The sequence below is a fragment of the Eulemur rufifrons genome, chromosome 7 (assembly GCF_041146395.1).
Source record: "Eulemur rufifrons isolate Redbay chromosome 7, OSU_ERuf_1, whole genome shotgun sequence".
Lineage (NCBI taxonomy): Eukaryota > Metazoa > Chordata > Mammalia > Primates > Lemuridae > Eulemur > Eulemur rufifrons.
Window position 1 is genome coordinate 160,779,416 of NC_090989.1, and position 24,658 is coordinate 160,804,073.

The following is a 24,658-nucleotide window of genomic DNA, read 5'->3' on the forward strand; positions in this document are numbered from 1 at the left end:
AAAGCTTGACAGAACATGACGGTGCCACTAAAGAAGGAATGCCCTGAATACCTGTATGTCCCTGGTGTTTAGGGGCTCTTTGCCTCCCTCCCTGTAATTTAGGGTTGTGGTGAGCCCCTCCTCCACTTTCAAAGACAGCTGCAGGAGGAAAATGTCCCTCTAATCACAGTTGACATCTTTCCAGACACCGCATCAGAAATGCTCACTGGCTTTCACGTTATTGTTCTGGTTGCCTCTCTGCAGACTATTGCCAAGAGCATTATTCTCAAGTTAGTCATGACCCTGCTGAAGGCTGGTGGCCTCCCCTGTGCTGAATGAGCTCTAGCTGGGCAGGGAGAGGGACCTGTGTCACAGGGACAGTCCACGGCTGTTCCTGAGGCTCCAGTGGCCTCCAGAGGCAACACACTGAAGAGGTGGATTTGGAGGCTTTGTTGGCATATTCAGGTCCACTGCTCTGAGGGTAAAGGTATTAATTACTACACAGTTACTTGCCTTATAGTTGTTTCTTTCCTACGGAGAGAGGGGGACATCTTTAAGGATAAACAGCCAGCCTCTTATGAGAGTTTCCAATTTCTTTTTGGAAAGGAGCTATTTTTGATTAAATAATCCTTAAATTTTCTTCTTCTTGGGCCTAAGGAATTGTGCCCCAGCTAAGGCCCAACCAGATTCTGCTGACGTGTCTGGGCCGACTGGCTGCCTTACAGGAGCTCGAAGGCCTGCAGCTCCTGTAAGGGTTAGCAGGCGCTGCCGAGCCCCGTGGGCAGTGCACGACGGGCCTGATGCCCCCTAGGGTTGTCGGGGGACAGGGTATTGGGGAGAGGAACAAACAGACACAGGACTTTTTCTTGGTGACGACAGACTGTGCAGGTTACTTGTGAATTTATTTTGTTTTACTTTTGCCAACTTTATTTTAATATAATTTTAAACTTACAGAAAAGTTTGCAAGTCTAAAATAAAATGCTCCTAAATACTCTTTACCCAGATTCACCAATTACTTACATTTTGCCCCATTTCCTTTATCTCAGAGAGAGATGTATGAATATAAATTATATTTCTTCCCAAACATTTAAGAATGAGTCGCAGGCATTATGTCCCTTTAGCCCCTAAATACTTCAGTGTGTATTTCCTAAGAACAAGAGCCTCTTAAACAGCATAATTATTACCAAAAGCAGGAAAGCTGACATTGACAAAATAACTCATTCACCACTCATTTTTAAAACATGCCAACTATTCCGATAATATATTTTATAGCTATTGTTCTTCCTGGTCCAGATGCCAATTCAAGATCCTGCATTGCATTTATTGTCATGTATTCTTTAGTCTCCTTTAATCTGAAACAGTTCCCTAGGCTTTCTTTGTGTTTCTTGATTTTCACAATTTTTAAGGGTACAGGCCAGTCATGTTGTACAATTTCCTTCCATGTGGGTTTATTAGATGTTTCTTCATGATTAGATTCAGGTTATGCATTTAAAAAATATTTAGAGTGATGAAAGAACACTTTTTTTTTTAGTACGTGCATTTTCCGTAGGAATATGACAGAAGTGACGTGGTGTCTTTCTCAGTACATCATATCAGAAGCTACGGGGTATCAGCTTATCCCAATATTGGTGACATTTGCTTTGATTATTTAGTTCAGGTGACATCTTCTAAGTTTCTCCATTGTAAAGTCACCATTTTTCCATTTTTAAGTAGTAAGTAAATAGAAACTATAGAAATGTCTTATTTCTCATGAAATGTTAACACACTAGCATTGATGATTTTTTAACTCCATCATCCCTTCTATGTTTGAGTTAGTGTTTTCCTGTTCAAAAGAGCTTTTCCCTCTCCACCATTTATTTATTCATTTATTTACATCAATGTGGGCTCAGAGATTCCTACTTTATTCAGTGGGTTATAACCTGTTACTAGCATTATTCATTTTGATGTTCAGATTGTCCCAGACTTGGCTAGGGAGAGCCCTATAAGCTGGTGCCTGTGTCCAGCTTGTTCACAAATTATATTAAAATAAAGTTGGCCATCATTCTTAGCGCACTTCATTACTTTTTGATACAAAAAGATGTTCCAGGCTCTTTTTGTATTTTCCTTGCCCCAGCCCTGGAATCAGCCTTTTCTCCAAGGAGCCCCAGTTCCTTTTAGTGGAGAATGGTATTTAGAAACCAAGATCTGGGCACTAGATGTGTTCTTTGCTCCTGGGGTGTCATTGCTTCTAGGCTCTCTCATTAAATAGAGACCCGAAAAAAATATGAATGTGTATATGTCTAACCATGAACTCATTCTGATGCTTCCATTTCCAACCTAGCTACATGTATCTATTTTTAAAAACACTTTTAGGCCTGTCTTCTTTCTTTAGTACCATATGCTCACCATCTGTCTTAGTTCAGGGTTCCCCTAAAGCAGATCCTGGGGTAAGAATGTAGGTGTCAGCTGTTTACATGGGAGATGATCCCCAGAAGAACTGCTGGGGAGTGGGGAAGTGAGATAGCAGAAAGGAGGGAAGCCACAAAAGGATGTGGAGCCAGCAGGTTATGGCCGTGGCAGCTAGAGTTCAAGCCACTGGGGACCACCCCTCAGCGAGCATGTAAAACACACTTCATGATTTTCCACTGAGGGGTGAAAGTTGGGAGTTTCAATGCCCCAACTCCTCGCCTCACTAACAGAGGGGTGGGTTCACTGGGATGTCAGCTGCCTTGGCTGGAAACCCCATCAGGTACAAGGAGATAGGAAATCACAGGCGTGAACAGGAGACCCGGCAGATAGGCTCTGGGGTGGCCAAGGCCAGATGGGCGGGGCACTGGAAGAGTCTGTGACAGCCTCTAACCAGCATCAGATCACACGATAAGAAAGTTATTACCGTGTCAATTCATTGTCTATCCTGAATCCATCAAGAACAAAGGCTCAAGTTGGGGCTGCTTCGGCTTTAACACCCCCTAATGTTTACCATGCTCAATTTTTCTTTTCTTGGTGCAAAGAGATTCGGGCACAGCATCTAGCTAGAATTTAGTTACATTGTTTTGTGCATATTTATTTATCTTAATAGTTACATTCTATTTATGGCAAGCATGCTGGTTTTCTGTTTATCATAGTAATATAAACTTTCCATTAAAGATAAATATGAAAGGAAAAACTTTCATATTTGGTTTTGTAGAGCAATTATTAAGTCTTTTTCAATGCTAACGGCTATGGTCAAAGGGGATTCACAAATGAGTGAGGTTGAAAAACACGGTCTTTGTGGATGCTCCCTCTCATAAGTGTCACACAAAGTAACTGCCCCATGCATTTTGCTGCACATGACAAGTCCAGAAAAAGCAACTCTCTGTGGCCCTCTCCCCCGGGATGACTGAAAAGAGACTCCTCCTTTTTCCCGCCCTTTATGTTGAGGATCTGGACCACTCCTGGCACTGTAACCCTCTGTCTGCCCAGTCATGGATTAAAAATGAAATCCATATCTAACAGGTCTAACTTTAGCCACAGGAAATGGGAGCGCTTGGGCGACCCAAAAGGGTTAGCCATGCTTTGTTTGAGGATGGGCACGTTATCTTTACTTAACCTTCTTCCTTCCCCTTTTTGGGAGGGGAGAGAGTGGAGGCTAGGGTTGGGGAGTGAGCGGGAAGCCTGGCCTGCTCAATCTGTTTCCTGGTTGGCTTCATAGCAGTTTTCACGCCCTCTTTGTTGTCACAGTCCTGACTCTCAACTTTATGTTACATGTTGTTAGGACCAAGCGATGCCCACTTTTGGAAGTGTTCTAACCAATATTTTGAACATGAAAATCACCCAAATGAGAAATTTAAAGACCCTCTATGTTGCAAACATCTGGACACCTTGATTGCAGATAGGAAATGCTTCTGTAAAAAAACCCAGTTAAACCTAGATGTTGTTCTGTAACTTCCATTTACTCATTTGCCCCAGCTTTATTACAATGTACACAATTTGCAGAAATCTGTTTTATACTTTATGTCCGAAGTTGCCAGATCACAATTGATGTTATCTTTTTCTTACTGATGCAAAAGTAGTAAAATAGAGTCACTGGGAACAACCGTTACCTGGGTTGCCATCTACTTTTTTTAAGGCCATAGAACTAGCTTTGTGACCATAGGCATTTCACTTTCCCTCTCTGGCTCAGTTTCACTCTCTGTAAACTGAAGGAGTTGGACCAGGTGACCGCTAAAGTTTCCTTCTAACGCTTTGTGCATTTATGACAACATGCAGTCAAGGAGATTGCTGGGTGGGGGAGGAACACGGGCAATGAGCATGGTAGAGATTGGAAAACACTTTCTAGAAATAAGTACAAGAGTCTCGATTTGCCTCAAAATTACAGATTACAATAACCCTATCTGTAAGTGATATTTTTGAAACATCAGGTCTGTGTTCAGGTACCAGCATGGACCAGTGCACAGCAAAAAGAAGGTGACCCACAAAAAGAAGGTGCATTGAATAAATGGATAACTGAGTTAAGGTGCTTCCATGGGTGCCCTTGAGGGCCCAAGGCTAACGTCAGAAGGACCAATGGCCAATGAAAGTGAACCAAAAACGCAAGGGATCAGAGGAAGAAAGAAAGAGAAGGCAAAAAGGATAGTGAGCAAGGGAGCAGAAAAGACACACATACATAGGTACAGTTGATTCTCATTTTTCACAGTAATTATGTTCCATAAAGGCACCGTGAACACTGAGTGAATACTAAACCATTGCTCCTAGGGGAAACACAAGGTTAAGTTTCTGCGAGATTCTGGTTGCAACATTTTTGTCAACCAATCAATAAATAACCTTGTTTTGTGTGTTTCTGCTTAAAGATGCTTTACTTAACATATACGGTGTCCCAAAAGTCACCATACATACGGAAAATGGGAAATTGTAGCTAAATGTACCTTTATTTACAAAATATTCATTACAAAATTGTACAAAATTTTTCCCTTGTATGTAGACTTTTGGGACACCCTGTATATTGTCAATTCATTAACATTAAACTCGTGGCTAACAACATCATAACTCATGCCCGAATGAGGCTTACCTAACACACATATTTTCTCTGTAAGGCACATCACAGCCTTCTTGTGCTTGGAAACACTAGACGGCACTTCAGCACTGCGCTTGGGAATCCTTTTAAACAGTGAAATCACAAACAAAAAGCACGAAAATGTGAAAAACGTGGCACTAAATAGACCACAAAAAGGATACTTGCTCACAGTATGGAGCTGGAACAAGAGGGTAGCACAGCACATCGCCTTGCTCAACCTCAGCTGGGAACGTGTGGGTCGGGGACTCAAGCTACTTGCTGCTCTGCATGTGTCTGTGAATGACTGCAAAAGTGCCACAAGGATTGATTTGGGGGTTACAACAGAGAGCAGGCAAATTCACAAACATGGAATCCAAGAGTAATGAAGATCTATAGTGTGTGTATGTATATAATTATATACGTATGTGTGTATATGTATGTGTGCATAATATATATATATATATATACACATACACACAGACAGAGAGAGAAAGTAAAAAAGAAAAGAAATGCATGAAAAGATAAAATGAGTGTTTCATCCAAAAGAGTTTGAGGGTTGATGCACAGAGCAGGGAGAACGGTGCCACCCATGGAACTGCACCCTTGTGCCCACACTCTTTTTAGTTTGAGAGACACAACAATGCTTCAGGCAGAACTGGCTGTATAATCTGCAGGATCCAGAGCAAAACGAAAATGCGGGGCCCTTTCTCCAAAAAGTATCGTGTTTCAAGATGACTACAGCGGAGCATTAAACCAAGCATGTGGCCCTTCTGAATGCAGGACCCTGTGCACCTGCACAGGTCACAGGCCAGGGGAGCTGGCCCTGGCTTCAGTCCTGCAGGGAGGCCTGGCCCAGGTGAAGGCATGTGAGCCATTTAGAGAAGGCGATTCATACCCTTATGCTACACTCGTGTGCCCAAAGCCTCAGGTCTTGGCTTAATGCCCCAAACACCAGCCCAGGTCAGGCATCAGAGAAAGGCCCAATGTCTCCTCCTTCAGGAAGACCCAAGTGGCCTCAAATTACAGCAAACACCACAAGAACAGTTAATTGGGGTCCTTGGATCACACTTGAGAACCACTGTTTCAGGCCACCCTCCACTCTCCCAACGTTGTCATTCACACAAATACAATCATGTCACTTCCTGCTTCCTTCAAGCCAACTCTGGCTGCCTGTGGCTCATAAAGTCCAAACTTTGCTCACAAAACCTTTCCTATCTGGCCAATCCACACCTCTCCAAACTCCATTACTTTCCTCCTTTATACACTGAGTTCTCTGCCCACTCTGGGCAGACATGGGTGCCTGACCTTGTCCTGCCCATTCATGCCTCTGAGCCTCAGCCTTTCTCCTGCCTGAAGGACTCTTCTGCATCTTTTACAACCCAGTCGAAAGGTCACCTCCTCTGGGAAGCTTCTCTGATTCACACTTCCCTTAGAGTTTCCTCTATTTATTTTTTAGAGATCTATATTTTGAATAAGCAATGAAAATGCATGAGATTAAATTCCTTTTTGGAATATACACACAACAATAAGTAGACCTCTCTCATACTCCAACCATCCCTTCCTCTCCCAGGAGGCAACCACAGTGATTGGTTCCTTCTGCGTTCTTCTAGAGCTTCTCTAGACATAATAAACAAATCATTTATCTATCCCAATGTTAACACACTATATACACTGCTCTACACTTGCTTAACACTATATCTTGGAAAGCCTTCCATGACATCAAATAAAAAATGGCCCCATTTTTTCAATAGTTGTAAATTACATTTTTAAAATGTGCCATAACTTATTAATCTAAGTCCCCCATTGACTGGGTAGGTATATGGTTTCCAATCTTGGGCAGCAAATATCCTTTTATATAAACCAGTCTACATGCCTGGGAAACTCTGTAGCATTAATATCCACAAACAGAACTGCTGTATCCAAGAGAATGTATATTTGTAATTTTGATAAACATTGCCAAATTGTCCTGCATAAATCCTGCTCTAATTTATACTCCCAGTGGCCACGCATAAAAGCTTTTTGCCACCCTCGCCAAATAGTGTTATCCAACTTTTTAATCTTTGCCAACATGGTAGGTGAAAAATGATACCTTGGTCAAATTTAAAATGATATTTCTCTAATAAGATCAAATCTCTAGAGTTGTGCTGTCCAATACGGGACTCATTAGGTACATGCAACTGTTTAAATTTACATTTTAATTAATTAAAATTAAATAAAATTTAAAACAGCTCAGCCGGGCACAGTGGCTCATGCCTGTAATCCTAGCACTCTGGGAGCGGAGGTGGGAAGATCGCTTGAGCTCAGGAGTTTGAGACCAGCCTGAGCAAGAATGAGACCCCGTCTCTACTAAAAATATAAAAGTTAGCCAGGCTTCGTGGTGTGCGCCTGTAGTCCCAGCTACTCAGGAGGACGATGGCTTGAGGATCGCTTGAGCCCCAGAGTTTGAGGTTGCTGTGAGCTAGGCTGACACCACTGCACTCTACTCAGAGCAACAGAGTGAGACTCTGTCTCAAAAAAAACAAAACAAAACAAAACAAAACAAAACTCAGCTCCTCCACTGCACCAGCCACATTTCAAGTGCTCAATAGCCACCTGTGGCTGGCTAATGGCCTCCCTATGAGACAGAGCAAATATAAAATATTTCCATCATCTTAAAGGCTCTACAGGACAGCGCGGCTCTAGAACTGCACGGTCCAGTGGCTACCATGAGCCACACCTGGTTCCTGACACTGACAGGTACTTGGTCCAACTGAGATATGCTCTAAGTACACAGCACACACTGGATTTTTGAGGACTTAAGATAAAAAAAAAAAAAAAGAATGCAAAATATCTCCTTACTAGTTTTTACATCAATTACACGTTGAAATGCTAGTATTTGGATATATTGAGTTAAATAAAATATATTATTAAAATTAATTTTACCTGTTTTTTTTTTTACTTCTTTTTAATGTGGCTACTAAGAAATTAAAATTACTCATGTGGCCCATGTTCTATTTCTATTGGACAATGCTGTTCCAGAGAGCACAGTGCTGTTGAGACCTCGATTTTAGCATTTTTTTTTTTTTTTTACATAGAAATAAGTGCAGTTATTGTTGCTATAAAGAAAAATAGACTCACTGGAATCTCTTTTTCCTCCTCGCCTTTCTCTGTCCCATGCAGACAGGCTGGGCAACAAAAGGAGACAGGGCTGCAATGATCCTGATGACAGAGGATTGCCCCTGAAACAAACCATTACACTTCCCACCTGGGCGGCCACAGGCAGACACACCAGTGACCCTGAGCAGGGACTGATTTCCTGGTGGCTGTTAAAACAATGCACCAGAGAACAAAGTAACTTCGAGACTAAGAATAGAAGAATGGCTCGAAATAAGGTTTCCAGGACTCCAGGAAGAAATCCTCCCCTGCTCTGTCCCTAATGCTATGGTCCCCAACCTATGGTCCGTGACCTGGTACCGCCAGTGGCCTGTTAGGAACAGGCCTCATTATCACCCTGAGCTCCACCTCCCCACCTCCACCGTCCTTGGAAAAATTGTCTTCCATGAAACTTAGGAACTGGGGGGCCACACAGCAGGCGAGTAGCAGGCAAGCGAGCGAAGCTTCATCTGTATTTACAGCTGCTCCCCTCCCCATCGCTCGCATCACCCCTCTCCATCCATGGAAAAATTGTCTATTGTCTTCCATGAAACTGGTCCCTGGTGCCAAAAAGTTTGGGGACTGCTGCCCTAACCCACCTTCCACACACAGCTTGACCTAGCCTCGGCACAAATGTCCCCCTCTCAGCAGTCTGCGTACACAGCTCTCGGTGAGGACTGAGGGGCGGAGTGGAAAGGGGAGACCCAGAGAAAGAGGTGACAAGGGCTCTGCCCTCAGGGGCCCACCCCACAGCGGTTCTGCAATTCAGGCACAGCATATATGTTTTTGTCATCCATGTCTTTGGCTTCAGATATGAAGAACATATCTAAAACTCAGTTTTGGGACATGATCCATAAAACCAATTGATCAGAATGGGTACTGTGTTCTGAAAAGGTACCAAGGGAATGAGACCTATGTATTTAAGCACAAGTCATCTGCTTGGGGAAAAACATTAATTGTATTATCATGGTTATTAGCTGTATGCCTTTGGGCAAGAGAACTAACCTCTTGGTCTTGGTTTCATAATTTACAAAATAAAGGGATTGAATGGTATGAGCTTTTCTATCTTATCCAGTTCGAAAGTTCTATGACCCTATGCACATGCCAAGGAGGTTATCACCAACACCTTTATCTTCCTTCTCTCACTCATTTAGAAAACACTCATTGGGCAGTTAATATGAGTCAGACTCTGAACCTGATATCAGCATACAAATACAGAAAAAAATCTCTTACACTGGATTAATTTCTTAAAAGAGAGACGAAAAGAAAAGGGTCACTGAATGGAGTGGATAATTAGAGGAGAGTTCTTCACCAGAGGCCACCTACACAGATATTTTCACAACTATGTGCAATTTTCTGAAGAGAATACTCAAAGACTCACGTGACTTCTAGAAGGCAGAGGGCTAGTGATTTAGAGAATCTATGATAGGCCAAGTGCCATGCTAAATTCTTAGTATGTGTGGGTGCTTGAAGAGTTAGCACCCAAAACAGTCTAAAAAGTGTATGTGGGAATAAACAAATGAGAGATTTGAACTTGAGCTTCTTTGGTGCAAAGCCTGCTTCTCTCCCCTACATCAGGGATGGTCTCTTTGCATGTTGATTCTCCCTGCTGCTGTGCCTCCACCAATCCTACCTTTCCTCACATCAGAAGGTTACAAGCATTTGACAGGCCAAGATAGGATCACAGTTGCCTGATGTGGGATCATTATATCTGCCCAACAGGAGGGTTGGGAGGATAAAATGAGATAAGCCATGTGAAATACCCACCACTACTCAGCACTCAAGAGGCACTAGCAGATAGTCATTCGTCACATATTTATTTAGGACCTAATAAATGCCAGGCCTTAGGTTAGGTGTTCTCACCACCTTCATCATTTATTGTTACTATACTTAATACTCCCTGCAAAATGGCAGAGTGTCTCACATAGTACACACTCAATAAATGTAGGTGGAGTGAGTAAATAGCAATGATCTCTATGGTAGATCAATTTATCCTTCAGCAAATATCCATGCCCTTCCCTGATCTCCTTGAATTGGCCCTGTGTGGTGGAAGGGACAGTGTCCCAATCCTGAGCCTACACCTTAAGAGACATCATGTGTTTCCATTTGCTCCTCTGGACTTCTGACCTCCACAAGAGAAGAATATACACATGAATAGCTCTGTCCAGAATGAACCCACGTGGACAAACCAGCCCAGCCAACCAGCACACCTGTGAGCATAAGAATAAAGGCTTGTTATTGTTTGCCACTGAGTTTGGGGGTGGTTGTTACTCAGCTAAAGCTGACTGAGACAGTCTCCTTTACCCACCTCCAGAGATTTCAGGCAAAGAGAGTGGCCCCTGCTTCTTTTACTTTTCATTAAGGTGGTATTTCAGAAATAGAGTCATTTTGTCCCTCTCTCTTCCCCATTTTCTCTGGGCTGGTAATGTCCCATTCAAAGAAGACAGCAGGAGCTACAAAGACCCATATTTTGGCCATCTTCACACCTGGCACAGAATCAGGCACAAAGCTGGTTTTCAGACAGTGCCTGAGGAACGAAAGGATGGGCTCACCATTCATTCCAGTGGGGTGAGTCAACATCACTGGCAAGAGGCAACCTGGACCTCAGTTGCTCAGAGCCATGGTTCTGTAGTCCCCAAAGCATTGGAAGCGAACACCAGTGGTGACACAATACCACCTCAGACCACATGCAGAAGACCTATGTGTATTTATTATAATGCGTTTTAAGAAACACATATCTAACCTGCGACTTCAGGACTATTACTGCTTAGGATGAGCTATGATTCTGCAGGTGAGCTAACTGAGGCCCAGAGCGATAAGGAACTCGGGCAAAGTCACAGAGAAAGTGACAGTGAGGATTTGAACTCAGACAGTCAAGCTCCAGCATCCGGGCTCTTACCAGCTATGTCTCCATTGCCTCTGCGTGGAGAAGCTGGTAGCAGGGAAGTTTAGCATTGCCCAAGGTTAACTGCAAAGGCCAGAACTTGATCCTCAAACTCCTGATTCACAGCCCAGTGTTCTTGTCCCTGCTCCGCAAGGAGTACTGTGTGGCAGGGGCTGGGAGGAGTTTGCAAGAAGGAAAGGAGAGAGGTGGTGAGCCTCACAAGGAAGACTTGGAAGGGAAGAAATGAGCAAATAAGGCCCCATCATGGGGTTATTTAAAGGCTGCCAAGCTGATAGAGGTGCTCAAGGGATGCAGAGAAACTGAAATACAGACAAAGATATTCACAAAAAGAGGCTGATGGAGAGAGGGTTGGCACACAGGGGCCACTTCCTGAGCTCTTCCCAAGAGAACTGCCCACCCTGCAGAACCGATTTCCCTAAGTGACATCCACGTAGGCTATATTTAGGTCCTAAAGCCACCCATTGTTTCTGTACCGGTGGACAGTCAGAGTCGCTACTCTGACCTTGCCCCCTCTGAGTTACCCGTCTGAGTGTTCCATCAAGAAAGGCCTTTTTAGGATCTGGTTTGAATCAGCTTCCCCTTCCCTGGCTCCCACTCGGCGCCCTGGGCAAGCTGTAAAAACATGGCTGGAACAGGGGCTTTAACACGAAGTATCAGCCTTCCTTGGAACATGCTGCTTCCTTCCCTCCACAAAAATCAAACTGTGTCCATGTTTAAGGACAAAAGGTGCTTCAGAGCCCTGCTGTTCCTAAGCCTAAGGATTCATGTCTCTGGTAGCCACCAACACATTCTACAGCAAATATAACGTGGGGCACAGATCACATTTGTGAGTGCTGACCCTGCTAGACACTGGCCAGTGTTATTTCAATTATTCCTCATGACAAGGAATAATAAGGCACTATTTAGTATCCCCATTTTACCACGTTACCATGGTAACGTGCCTTGGATTGCATGGTTAGTAAGCAGCAAACCTGGGACTCAAACCTACATCTGTCTGCCTCTAAAACACATGCCTGCCTTGACCATTGCACTCCATCATTTCTCCATAGATATAGAACTACTTTGGCGAACCTATGAATTTATGAGGGCTAACGCGTAAAGGGTTTCTCCCCTCCCCTCCTTGCATTCCCCATCCAGTTACCAATTGCCGCTCCCATATCCAGCTCCAATTTCCCCAGATCCTTTCTCTGCAGACTCTCAGAGCTAAGGAATCAAAACTCATGAAAAGGCCGGGCACAGTGGCTCACGCCTATAATCCTAGCACTCTGGGAGACCGAGGCGGGTGGATCGCTCGAGGTCAGGAGTTCGAGACCAGCCTGAGCAAGAGCGAGACCCTGTCTCTACTAAAAATAGAAAGAAATTATCTGGCCAACTAAAAAATATATATAGAAAAAAATTAGCTGGGCATGGTGGCACATGCCTGTAGTCCCAGCTACTCGGGAGGCTGACCCAAGAGGATTGCTTGAGCCCAGGAGTTTGAGGTTGCTGTGAGCTAGGCTGATGCCACGGCACTCACTCTAGCCCGGGCAACAGAGCGAGATTCTGTCTCAAAAATAAATAAATAAATAAATAAATTCATGAAAATATGTGTTCAAGAGCAGAATAAGGGTCAGTAGCTAGTCAACCAATTACCTTTTGAGGTCCAGGTGACATCCTTGGGAAATGTGTGCTTAAATATACTCGTTAAATCGTTTGACTTTGAAATAGGGCAGATGTGAAAACTATTTTTGACTTTTTGTGCAAGATATTTGTGTACTTTAGATTCAGCTCAGAACTAAAATGAGTTTAGAGACATCTCCATTTGACAAGTGGGGAAACTGAGTCCAGACAGGGCAGTGACTTGTCATAGGTGCCTCTTACTTAGGCACTAATTAGACCACAGCAAACATCCACGAAAATGGGATGACAGGCCAAAGGATTGGAAAGCTACGTGCTACTGCAAATGCTGCTTAAGATAGGAGATCTGGGAAGGGCCATAGTATTAGAATCATCACGTAGCACCTAAAGGATAAGAATGTCATTTCTAGATCCATTCTGCCTAGGTTTGAAAACTGATCTACTATTTAACTAGCTAGGTGACCCTGGGCAAATTATCTATCTTCTCAAAACCTCAGTTTCACCATCTGCAAAATGGGAATAATAATAGTAATAGCCAGCTTCTACAGTGCTATAAGAATTTCATGAGCTGGGAGTAAGGGCAATATACGTAACCTAAACTTTTATACCCCCATAATATGCTGAAATAAAAAAAAAAGAATTTCATGAGCTAATGGGAGTAAAGTGCTTAGGAACAGATAAGCACCTAATAAATGTAAACTGTTATTGTATTATATTGCTATTAACTTTGCATTAACTATCACTGACATGTTGTACATCATTTTAAATGTTGTTAATGTTCATCTCTCAAAGGTTCAAAAATTATTCATCATCAAGTAAGCAAATGGCTAGGTGAGTAAAATGGAAAAAGGTAAAAGATAGTAAAATTACCCAAATCACATGAAAGGATTAAAATTGTATGTCTGTCCAATATCAACAAAACAAAAAGGCAACCCAAAGAATGGGAGAAAATATTTCCATATCACATATCTGATAAGAGATTAATATCCAAAATATGTACAGACCAACCTAAAACTCAACAACAAAAAACAAAGAATTCAATGGGCAAAGGACTTGAGTAGACATTGCTCCAAAGAAGACATACAAATGGCCAGTAATGCACATGAAGAGACGCTCAACATCACTATCATTAGAGAAATTCAAATCAAAACTGCAAGGAGATACCACTTCACATCCAATAGGATGGCTACTATTTTTTAAAAAATGGAAAATAAGTGTTGGAGAGGATGTAGAAAAATTGGAACCCTTGTGCACTGTAGGTGCGAATGTAAAATGGTACAGCCACTGTGGAAAACAGTACAGTAGATCCTAATAAAATTCAAAATAGAATTACCATATGATCCAGCAATTCTACTTCTGCATATATACTCAAAAGAAGAAATATTTGCACACATGCTCATAGCAGCATTATTCACAATAGCTAAAACATGGAAGCAACACAAGGGGTCCACCGAGGGACGAGTGGATAAACGAAATGTAATATATACAGTGTTGCCACCATATAATACACACAATAATGGAATATTATTCAGCCTTAAAAAGGAAGGGAATTCTGACACATGCCACAACCTGAATGAACCTTCAGGTTCATTAGGACATATGAAATAAGCCTATCACAAAAAGACAAATACTGTTTGACTCTACTTATATGAGATACTTAGAGTAGTCAAAATCATAGAGACAGAAAGTAGAATTGTGGTTTCTAGGGGCTGGGGAGAGAGGGGAATGGGGAGTTATTTTTTTTAATGAGTATAGACTTTCAGTTTTGCAAGGTGAAAAGAGTTATGAAGATGAATGGTTGCGACAGTTGCACATTATGAGTTTATTTAATACCACTGAACTGTACACTTTAAAATAGTCAAGATGGTAAATTTTATGTTATGTATATTTTACCACAATAAAACTATTGGAAAAAAGTATGTCTATAGTGGTTATATACAAAAGTTGGAATTGGGATTACAAAAATCAGTTCTAAAAACATAATTCTCATGAGAAGAATAGAAAAAGCAATGCACATTTCCTTTTAAAAATAGTTTTGGCTTATCCAGAACTTTAACACCTACCCCCAAACAAACAAATAAATATAAGGGATGGGAGAGTAAGCTTCAGAGGTCCTAACTATTCTTCAACCCATAGAAACACATTTCCAGCCACTCTTTCCAAAATAACTTAAACCAGATGCCAATGCTCTTAATGAGAATGGTACCAAGTCTGAGTCTCCACCGATATTATCTGACTTCATCCTCCCAATAATGAACACATTCAAAACACCAGGATGACTTTAGGAAAACCTACAAAAAAGTTTCTCCAAGGAAAATGAACTTCCAAAACTGAATTCAGCCATCTTCCAATCCAAAGAAGAGAAAAGAGCCAGGCGTGGTGGCTCGTGCCTGTAATCCTAGCACTCAAAGAAGAGATCTTGGAAATCCATGTTGTGATTAAAAAACAACAACAACAAAACAGAAGGCAGATGCATCATTCTTTTCTCTCTTGTCCTTCTCATTAATTAAAACAGGCTTCTTGTAAAAATTAAAATAGTAGCATCACAAAGAGTGAAGGCCCCCTCCCCCACCTCCTCTCCAATCACAGATGCTAAAGGAGGCAGTGACAGCCATGTACGCCACTCAGCTCACCCTGGCGACAAAGCACGACCATCTGTGGTCTTAAACGCAGCCACAGTGCTCTCTTCTGATTCATACTAAAGTGAGATGGGAATCTGCTCCATCATCCCAGGTGTTTTTAATGGCAGCTCTCTGCTCAGTGTCTTGGGAGGTGAAAAGACCACTATGCCCTCCCACACCTCAGCTCCTGGCACTGCCTGTCAGGTTGGGTGGGAGGTGGGGGCTGGTCCCCCATCCCTGACTCAGTGGCAGTACACTGTCCTCCCCGCTGCAGGGAGCTTACCTGCGCGCGGACAAAGAGGCAACACCACACCATGGGGCGCTCCGACCTCATCCACCCGGACTCCCTGGCCCCTAACTGCGGCAGAGCCCTGCGGACAGGATTGTCTGAGTGGGGCTGAGCATGGTTTCCCTGAAGGAACTCCTCCCCCCCACTTAGGCTGCATGACAGGAAGTGACAGGGGCCATCAGTTACAAGTGTCAGAAGCTGACAGCGAAGAGTTCCCCACCTCTAGCAGTTTCCTTGCTTGCTGCTGCTGCCTTTTCAGAACACCCTTTGCCTTTTGGCATTCCAAGGCGTGCCAGAAATTCAGGTTCTGGTTGCCAGTCCCCAGCTTGTACGACACAAACAATACTCACTGGGTCCACAACTAAAGCCACGCTGCGCACCCCACGGGTTTGCTCTCATGGGTTTGCTGCCTGGAGTTTTGCAGACTCAAACGTGGGGGCGACATGGATAGAAAAGAAAGCATCACTAGAAGGGGCACCGGGAGGAGAGCTCTGGGCATTCAAAGAGGAATTATTGGTCTGCTTGAACTTCACCCAAGAATCTAAGGCCCTGCCCAGGATACAGAGCCCACACTGAGTCCTAGTTTAAAAGCAACTACACACCCATCCGTTTCTTTCTTTTTTTCCTTACGCAAACCGGGCATCTTCCCTTCAGAGTCCTTTCAAAATAGCTGCTGCTGGAAACCGCCCTTTCAGCTTCTGACGTGGATAACAAGAGCCCTTCCTGCTCTCCTCAGAGCTATTATGTTGTGGAAATAACTCATGGCTGACATTTCTTGTTTTATGAACCGGGGATGTCACCAGAATGAATGCCTTGTCCCAGTCCCCTGCCTTTTACAAAACCCAGACCCCTTGGATGAAGTGGACTATCTCACAGGGAACTGCAAGGTTTCAGATGAAAACCGTGCCCAGTTCAAACATTCCCCACAAACAAACCAGCACCCCCACCCTCCTTGCACAGTGGCAGAAGGTCTCAAACCCAAGGAGACATAACTCCAGTGTAGTTTTCAATTATTTATTTTCGGGTTTTTTTAGTTCTCTGGTGGGGTAGTGTTTGATTTGCAAAAATCTTCCTAATTGCAACTTTTGGCTGCGAAGATTTAGCCCAGGGCTTCCCAAGGCCTTCTTACAAACGCACAGATTTTTAAGAGCCTTCATCTGTTTCAGGCATGAGCAAAATCAGGGGACCCAGCAAAGAGAGCAGGTTCATTTGAACAATAAGCTTCTGGTCTAACAGAAGCAGATTAAATCCAAGACTTGACTTTGGAGCTTATGAGAACGCAGCCTCTCTCCATTCATGCTGCCAGGAATTTGCAAAAAGTGCTGAGGAGGCCAGGAATTAACTGAGCCTGGCAAATGCATTTTTCATGGGGACAAAGTCTGAGAAGGCTTCTCAGAGCAAGAGACACATGGGCAGTGTTCTGACGGGTGCTCTAGGCAGAAGAACCGACAGGCACGACAGCAGGGAGGTGCTTGATCACAGGGTGCTTTGGAAGAGATGCAAATACTTTTTGATAGGTATGGAGGCTGCTCTGACAGGCCTGGGTCTTGCTTCAAGGAGTGTGAGGGAGTCACACCTGTTTGGAGATAGAGGGAAGTGAAATCACTGTAAAAAGGCTCAGGGCTTTCAGGCAAGCATCTGTGACACTTTGGGGCTGGCACCCAGGAAGTGCTCAGTAATGTGTGTCAAATCAAACAGCAGGTTCCACTAAAAGGTGAGACTCCCTATTGCCCAAAGCCTCACTCCCCACAAAGCAAGCAAGTGGTGGCTGGTGGCAGTGGCGGGAAGAGGGCAGGCATTCCTAAGAAGGCCTCTTGCTCCAGTCTCCTGCAAAGGAAGGGTCCTGGATTTGTATAGGCCTGTCAACAACCTGAGGTTAGCCCGCTTTGGTGGCAACTCAGCTAATGAAGAATGCCACCCCCCTGGGGACCAATGAAGGCTCCATGAGCCCAGCCACTCCTCTCCTGGAGGAGTTGTGAACAAGCCACTTCTCTTAGCATCAGCAGCCAAAGCCAGCCTCACCCCAGTGAGGACCCATAGGAAATTGACCCAGGGCACACTACAGTGTATTTCTTTTGGGAGGAGGAAGGGTACGTTCACATGAACTAATCCTAGAATGATTCAACCTAACTGCGGTTGCTGACTATGAATGAGAAAGAAGAACTGAAACCTGTGGGCTGCAGCACTTCGTGGAAGACATGAAACTTGAGTGGGCTCCAGGGTAGGTAGTAGTGGAGGAGGGAGGCTGGGAGGGAGGAAGAGCCAGCAGACGCCCTGGCAGGGCAGAGGGGCACAGCCCGCAAGAAGGAAGGAAAGAGCAGGGCACAGCCATTTCCTCTGATGCCCTTGACCTGACCAGAAGCAAGAACTCTAGTAATGAAATTGGTCCACAAAGAAGGCACCTCGGGAGAAGAATTTCAATAATAAGAGGCCCCTGACCTCTAAGGTTCAAGTGCATTTTGAGCTTTATAATGGGAGATGGTAACATATACAGGAGTTTTATCTATGAGGCATCCATCTGAGATACTACCAAGTATTCAACCATGTTTTCCCACTGGTTTTTAAATTTTAACAGTAACTTAGTGCCATATTCATGCATTCAAACCATACAGAAGTGTATAAAGTAAGAAGTGGGCTTTGCAAAGGCCCTTTTTTCCCTCTACCCCAGTCCTATGTGCCAGGGGTTCTGGGGTTAAAGCCAGGGGTAGGCAGGGGTCATAAACCCAAATGCCTTCAGGACCAGGGAGTCAGATACCTGAAGGACAGGTGAGGTGGGCACTGGAGCACGACTGAGTGTTTGGTCAGGTCCAGTTTATTGAGGTCCTAAGAGACTACCAGCCCAGGGTGACCGGACATTCCAGTTTTCTCGAGAAGCCTGAAATTCCGGGTTTTATGGAAAAACTCCCAAAATTTTAAATGCTGACAATTATTCATCACTATACAAAATACTGTACACAGACCACACAACACAGTTGCTGGCTAGATTTGACCCGAGGACCACCAGTTTGCAACCCCTGGTGGTGATCCTTCCAGACATTCCTTTCTGTCTTAACACACACAAGTTGCTGGGTGTAACATCTTATTTCTCTTTTTTTTTTTTTTTTTTTTTTTCAGAAACCGAATGATAACACTGTTCTACCACTTGCTTTTTTCACTTAACATCCAGGGCATCTTTCCCTGTCATGCACATTTTCGACCTCTTACAGCAGAGCCTTCCATGGTACAGGAGGATCTTGGCTTATTTAGCCACCTGCCGTGTGGACGTTCAGCAAACATGAAAGATACACTCGAGATGTGGTTTCTCAGTTGTTCATTCCTCTCACCTCTTCTGAGGTTGAGAACTTAACTCATGATGAAAGTGCACCTGTATGCAGACATTAAAACATTGCAAAGCCACAATTGTTGAAACCATAGCGACTGCAGATTTTTGATGTTTTAATGTGATTGCTTACCATGTATTTTCTCATTTGATCCTCACAACTGTCCCAAAGTAGGCCTTATTATTATCTCTACTTTGCAGATTTTAAACCACTGAGACTCAAAAAGATGGTGTGAGCCTCACACACACTCACATCACAGGGCCTAGAGGTGGTGCGGTTGGTCAGGAGTGGAGTCCAGGCAGGTGGAGCCCAGGTGAGCTGACTTCAGGCTCCTGCCACATGCACACAGCGCTCAGAACAGACGGCCAGACACCTGCTCTAGGTTATTGGAGAATCTGACATATCGGAGCACAAACCACTGGAGAAGCCAAGGATCGCTAAAAAATGGGGCAATTCACTTGGTTCTCAGAAAGAAAAGCCTCATTTGAAAGCCCTGCTTTACATTCATCCCATGTAAATAAGTTCTACATACATTAGAGAGAAATGTTAAAAAGAAAAACAGATCTATAAAATTCTGGGGGCATGGGTTCTCAGGGTGCAATATTTTTTTTCAGTATGTGGAGCTGAATCATATATTTATACATGGGAAACCACCTACAAGGCACCTACCATGCAAAGACTGCCCCTGTTTTCCCACACCTGGCTAAATAGCTAAACTGGTGACACGGGGACCTGGCTAAGATACCACCAAATGCTTCATGGCACTACTGGAACCAAAACCACTGTTTCCTGTGCTGTTGTTCTACACACCTGAGGGCATTTCCTGTTGGGAAGTTCCAAGCAATTTCCTCACCAAAGATATTGTGAAGGACATATCCATCAGAGTTTTCAGAATTTCATTTACCTAAAACAAAATGCTTAGATTTTGGTAGAATTATTTCTTCATTAAAAGCTGGCAAATGATGGTGATTCCTTCCCTTTGGATTTTGTTCTGGTTCCTTAATCTCTTTCTTCTTCTTACCTAAGAAGCCACAGATTTCACAAACCTTACAGTTGGAAGGGAATTTCGAGGTCTTTAACCATATCCCATTTGATGCCTTAAATTTTTAAATAATTCCACCAATTGAATTGAAAAATAGGTAGTAAAACAATCTTTTTAGAAACGGGATGGTAGAAGTGACCAAATTAAAATAGCATATCGCACACTGATTTACTTAATGTCCCAATATCAGAAAAGTGTTATTTCACAGCTCTTAGGTTTCTGCGGCTGTTGTCAAATTCAAATAAGACTAAGAAAAAACAAAAATTTATGCTGGCATTGAGAAAGTATGGCAATACTTTTTGATGTTTCTAGATTGGCAGAGAGGCATAAAGAAACGCACAGCAAAATAAAAAGAACGTCAAGGTGTTTAGAGCGTGGGAATTTACTTGCAGTCGTGTACTTTATTGAATGTCTTTGTATCTACTCCTCAGTGCTGGAAGTGTGGTTAATCCAAGCAAAACTTGAACAACTACTCTACCCCCTTCACCATAAACTGTGGACAAATGAGGCGGGCTGTCCAGACACCATCCCAGGCCAGGGCCGACTGGATGCAAGGTGGTTTAACTCAAGAGACTTCGACCATTTGAAAATGTTGACGCTCTTGTAGAGCCCTGTTTAACATCCCAGCTCAACAAGATTACAGAATGATGAGAAGAATGTGGGAGCAGACCTGGCTGCCCAAGGTCAAGAATGAATAAATAGAAAAGTCTTCATCTATGGTTTCAACACAAGAACTAAAAATAAATGATGCTCGAACATGGAAGTCTCAACAGATTGCTAATCATGGCTAATCTGGAGTGCTTATCTTGCTGATTTTGTTACGAGCCATTGCTCGAGCTCTGTATTTTTTCTCTCTAAACAAATCTGAACTTTTATAACCAAATTCCTCACATTATTTTGGCAACTGATACATAGACAGCTATTTTTAAAAGTGACCGCAAAAAAGGAAAGCCGTCTCCTGATGTATGCTGCGAAGCAGCCACTGGCCAGGTCTCTGGGGTTCTACCTCTTTACTAACACCAGCCCTGCAGCCTAAAGAATTTTCACACGGAGCAGACAGGCTGCTTGCAAATAAGCTCACTCAATTTATTTCTTAGAAACGTGAACACCCCGGGTACAGGTTTTTCAAGAGACTGCCAAGTCCCCTTCCTTATACTGTCAGTTAAAAGTGAAACTTCTGTGGGTTGTGACCTTCTGCCCAATTCTTAGGAAGAAAAATGGTTTAAAAACTGATTAGCTGATATCTATCAGCCAAAGAGCTTCCTTACTTGGAAATGAGACTTACCATTTGGCATCAGACTGCCAAAATTAGTTAGAAATGAAAAATCTGAACATGGGGCAGGGGTGGTATTTCTGACACACAAAGGAATACTCAGGAGGATTTTAAAAAGTAATTTGCCTATATCAAAAAACAACTCTTGACATACTGAATTTCTGAGTTAAAAATATATAAAACAAAAGCAAAAATCATTTTTATTAAATAGTCTCTCACCATTATTTTGACTCTAGATACCTCCTTAGGGATAATTTCTGGGAAGAACTCTTTGGCTAGAAGAATGATCAGTACGTTAATATTTGGGCTGGGTGATTTTTGGCTCTGCCGTACATTAGTTGAATGACCTAGTAAGTCACTTCTTAACTTCCTTGACCTTTAGTTTCCTCATCTTGAAAACAGGAATAATGATTCCTTTATCCTCCACTGGCTGTAAGGAGGACTCTAGGATACTAACTGACATATGTATTTAAGATGAGAGCAAAAGATGATGGGGACATTATGGGTCATCATATCACTTTTTCCATTTTTGTATAGGTTTAAATTTTTCCATAATAAAATGTAAAAACCAAAAAGACAAAAAGCACAGTAATAGTTTCTTTACTTATTTTTTTCAAACAGAAGAGGAAATTTTTTGGTGTAATTATGAACACTGGTTCAAATTTTCCTCTTAGCAAGTTGAAAAGTTGGTACCAAATCTGAAATCAATAGTTTGATTTTTACTCTGATTTGACTGGCAATGGGGCATCTAATTTTTAAAAAGACAATAGAAATTTGTGATTTTCCATTTCCTCTCTTCCTTCCAACAGGGAAAAAAATAAGGTGGTTAAAACTTAAGTCACATTTCTTTTTTAAATCTTACAATGCTGACTTCCCTGACATCACTGTGTCTATCTAAAAAGTTCAAGACTTCTATGAACATACCCCCAAGAAGACACCAAGAGATTTAAAAACGAGCGTGTGTGCCCATGACTCAGAGCATTTATTCTGCCTATTAGTGAAAGTGGTTTTTCATTTTGTTTTGTGTTTGTTTATGTGTACGTGAAGAATAAATATCGCTACTTTTTTCTCCTTAACTCAGAATCAGAAAGGAATCACCAAAACACTAGAAAACAGCAAAGCAACCAGACAGTGAGTAGTCCAAAAAGAGCTTCCAGCTCCCACCCGAGGGAACCGATTCTGGTTGGAAGCTCAGCCCCTCCTCCCAGCTAGGGCTCGCCCTGGAGGCTGTCCCTTTAAGTCAGACTTCCTGGTAAGGCTGAGAGGTTTCCGCATGCAGCTTCCTGGAGACTGTATAAGATAAACAATAAACTTTGCAGCAAAATCATGGACAATGAGCCCCACGTGGCCGTAACAAGAAGCAATTATAAACGCTGACAATGGCTTGGGTATTTCCAACAGGAATGCAAATCTGTGATAAACACGGGAGAAACATGCTACCCCACACACCTGCACAAACTAAACTGATTTTTTAAAAAATAGTTCCTAGCCTCCCATCATATTGAGAAATGGTTGCTTTCAAATTCAGCGCTATGTTTTTAAATCATCATCTAAGAGGAAAGCAGTCAGGCCATTCTTAAAGCGCCACCACCTATTATTAGATGAATGCTGCTGGGGCCAAGTGACGCCCTTTGTCACTTACTCCATGAGTCTCTGTGACGGTTGCCTTTTGAATACCCTGTAGCTGAACTCCCTTCCTAGCTTTGGGGAAGCCCCCAACTCAGGAACTAGAGCCCACATTCTGCCGAAGGAGATGAGAGTGCCACACACTTGCTTCCCAGCCTCCTTGCAGCGAGGGCACACAAGCATGAACAGACTCAGCCGTTCAGACACTGCCAGCCCAGAGGGCATCAGGAGCTGAGATGCAAAGCAGCAGGGATGCTGCGGACCCCATTCTGTGAGAGTGGTGGCAGCTTGCAGGGGCAGAGTGAGGATGGATTGGGTAGCTCTGTTCTATAACCAGGGTTGGTAGTGCAAACCATGGCGTCTATACCCGCCTAGCAATGGCAGGCAGCAATTATGTCCTTATAAGAACAGTTTGGTGGTGTCATTTGGGGTTGTTCCTGGTTCCCTGATCCTTCCAAAATCCTCTAAGCTACCCTAGATTCTGTAATAAATTCATTTTCTGCTTAACTCAGTCAGAACTGGGTTTACTGCTAGGCATTAGTTCATGTACACAGAGAAGACAGGATGGGCGAAAGCTGAAGTAGTCCAGAAACCAGTTGCACAGATTCTGAGCATAGGGACCAAATGGCTTCTGACACTGAGAATTCAACCCCCACACTGTCCCTGGGCCTAAGGCCCTGCATCAGGTGGTCCCGTCTCCTTCTTGGACCTTATCTCATTCTACTGTGCTCCCCCCATGCTGTAGTCATACTCTGTGTTCCTCAGGAAGCTCTTTCTTGCCTCAGGCCCTTTGCACTTGCTGTTCCCTCTTTCAGAACACACTTTCCTCCAGCTCTTCACATAGCAGCAGCATCCTTCTCAGCCCTCAAGCGGGTCTTCCCTCACCAGGCAGTCTAACGGACAGCCCCACACCCCACCATCTTACTCTCTGTCACAACACCCTGTTGATTTCCTTGCCAGCACTCACCACATCCTGTGATTAACTTATTTCATTATTAATAACAATAGCAACCACCATTGATTGGGGGCTTGCTATGTGTCAGATGCTAGGCTAAGCTCATTTAACACATTGACTGCCACACTAGAAAGAAAAAAATTTTCCTTGGGGCCACAGTGTTTTATTACGAAAATAGAATAAAACAAAATGACACTTTCTAATTTAATGAAAAATTTGTTATTTTTTATTGTTTTCTGTGCGTGAGTTATATGCAACTTAAAAAATAGTTCTCATGGCTTCTAAGGTGAAGAGACGTGTGAGTTACACGAAGTCCTGGGCTCAAAACTAGTGTGAGTTAAATACAACTTACATGGCAGTTAATGTGTTAAATTCTCTGACCATTCTATAAGATAGGTACTCTTAATATTCCTGGTTTATAGATGGGGAAACAGGCTCAGAAGGGGTAAGGAAGTTGTCCAGTGTGCCAAGCTTGGCCGTAATGGAACAGGGGTTTGAATCTCGGCCTGCAGCACAAGTGACTTACCACGGTGCTCACCTGGGCAGTGACTGAACAAACACCGACCACTGTGCAGGCACAGGGCCATGGGACAGGCCAGTTCTCATGGAACCTGTAGCCTAGTGTTCCAGATCTCCCACCAAGTATTCCAACCACGACCCACAGACCCTCTCCAGGGAAGAAATGCAGCCCAACATGTGTAAAGATAAAGTTTGCCTTCCTTCATTGAACAGAGATGTGCCCAGCCCTGTGCTCTAAGTGTCGGGCATGCAAAATACCTCAGAGGAGCTCACAGGCCAAGGGGATGCAGACCTACACACAATGGTTACTGCTCAACCCGCTGAGTCCCACAGCCTGGGAGCACTGGGAACGCAGAGGAATAAGCCACA

General features: G+C 43.3%; 1 protein-coding gene across 3 annotated transcripts in view; it reads right to left on the bottom strand.

The window, feature by feature from the left end:
• The window catches only part of ARHGEF3 (Rho guanine nucleotide exchange factor 3), a 255,558-nt gene that overhangs the window by 145,824 nt on the left and 85,076 nt on the right, over window positions 1–24,658 (bottom strand). The window contains exon 1 of one of the 3 annotated variants that reach the window (XM_069473721.1): window positions 15,549–15,676. The exons of the other annotated variants lie outside the window; for them this stretch is intronic. Coding sequence (XP_069329822.1) covers window positions 15,549–15,599 — 51 coding nt within the window. The 5' untranslated portion in view covers window positions 15,600–15,676. Of the gene's footprint in view, window positions 1–15,548; window positions 15,677–24,658 lie in introns of those variants that run through there. 3 annotated transcript variants of the gene reach the window in all.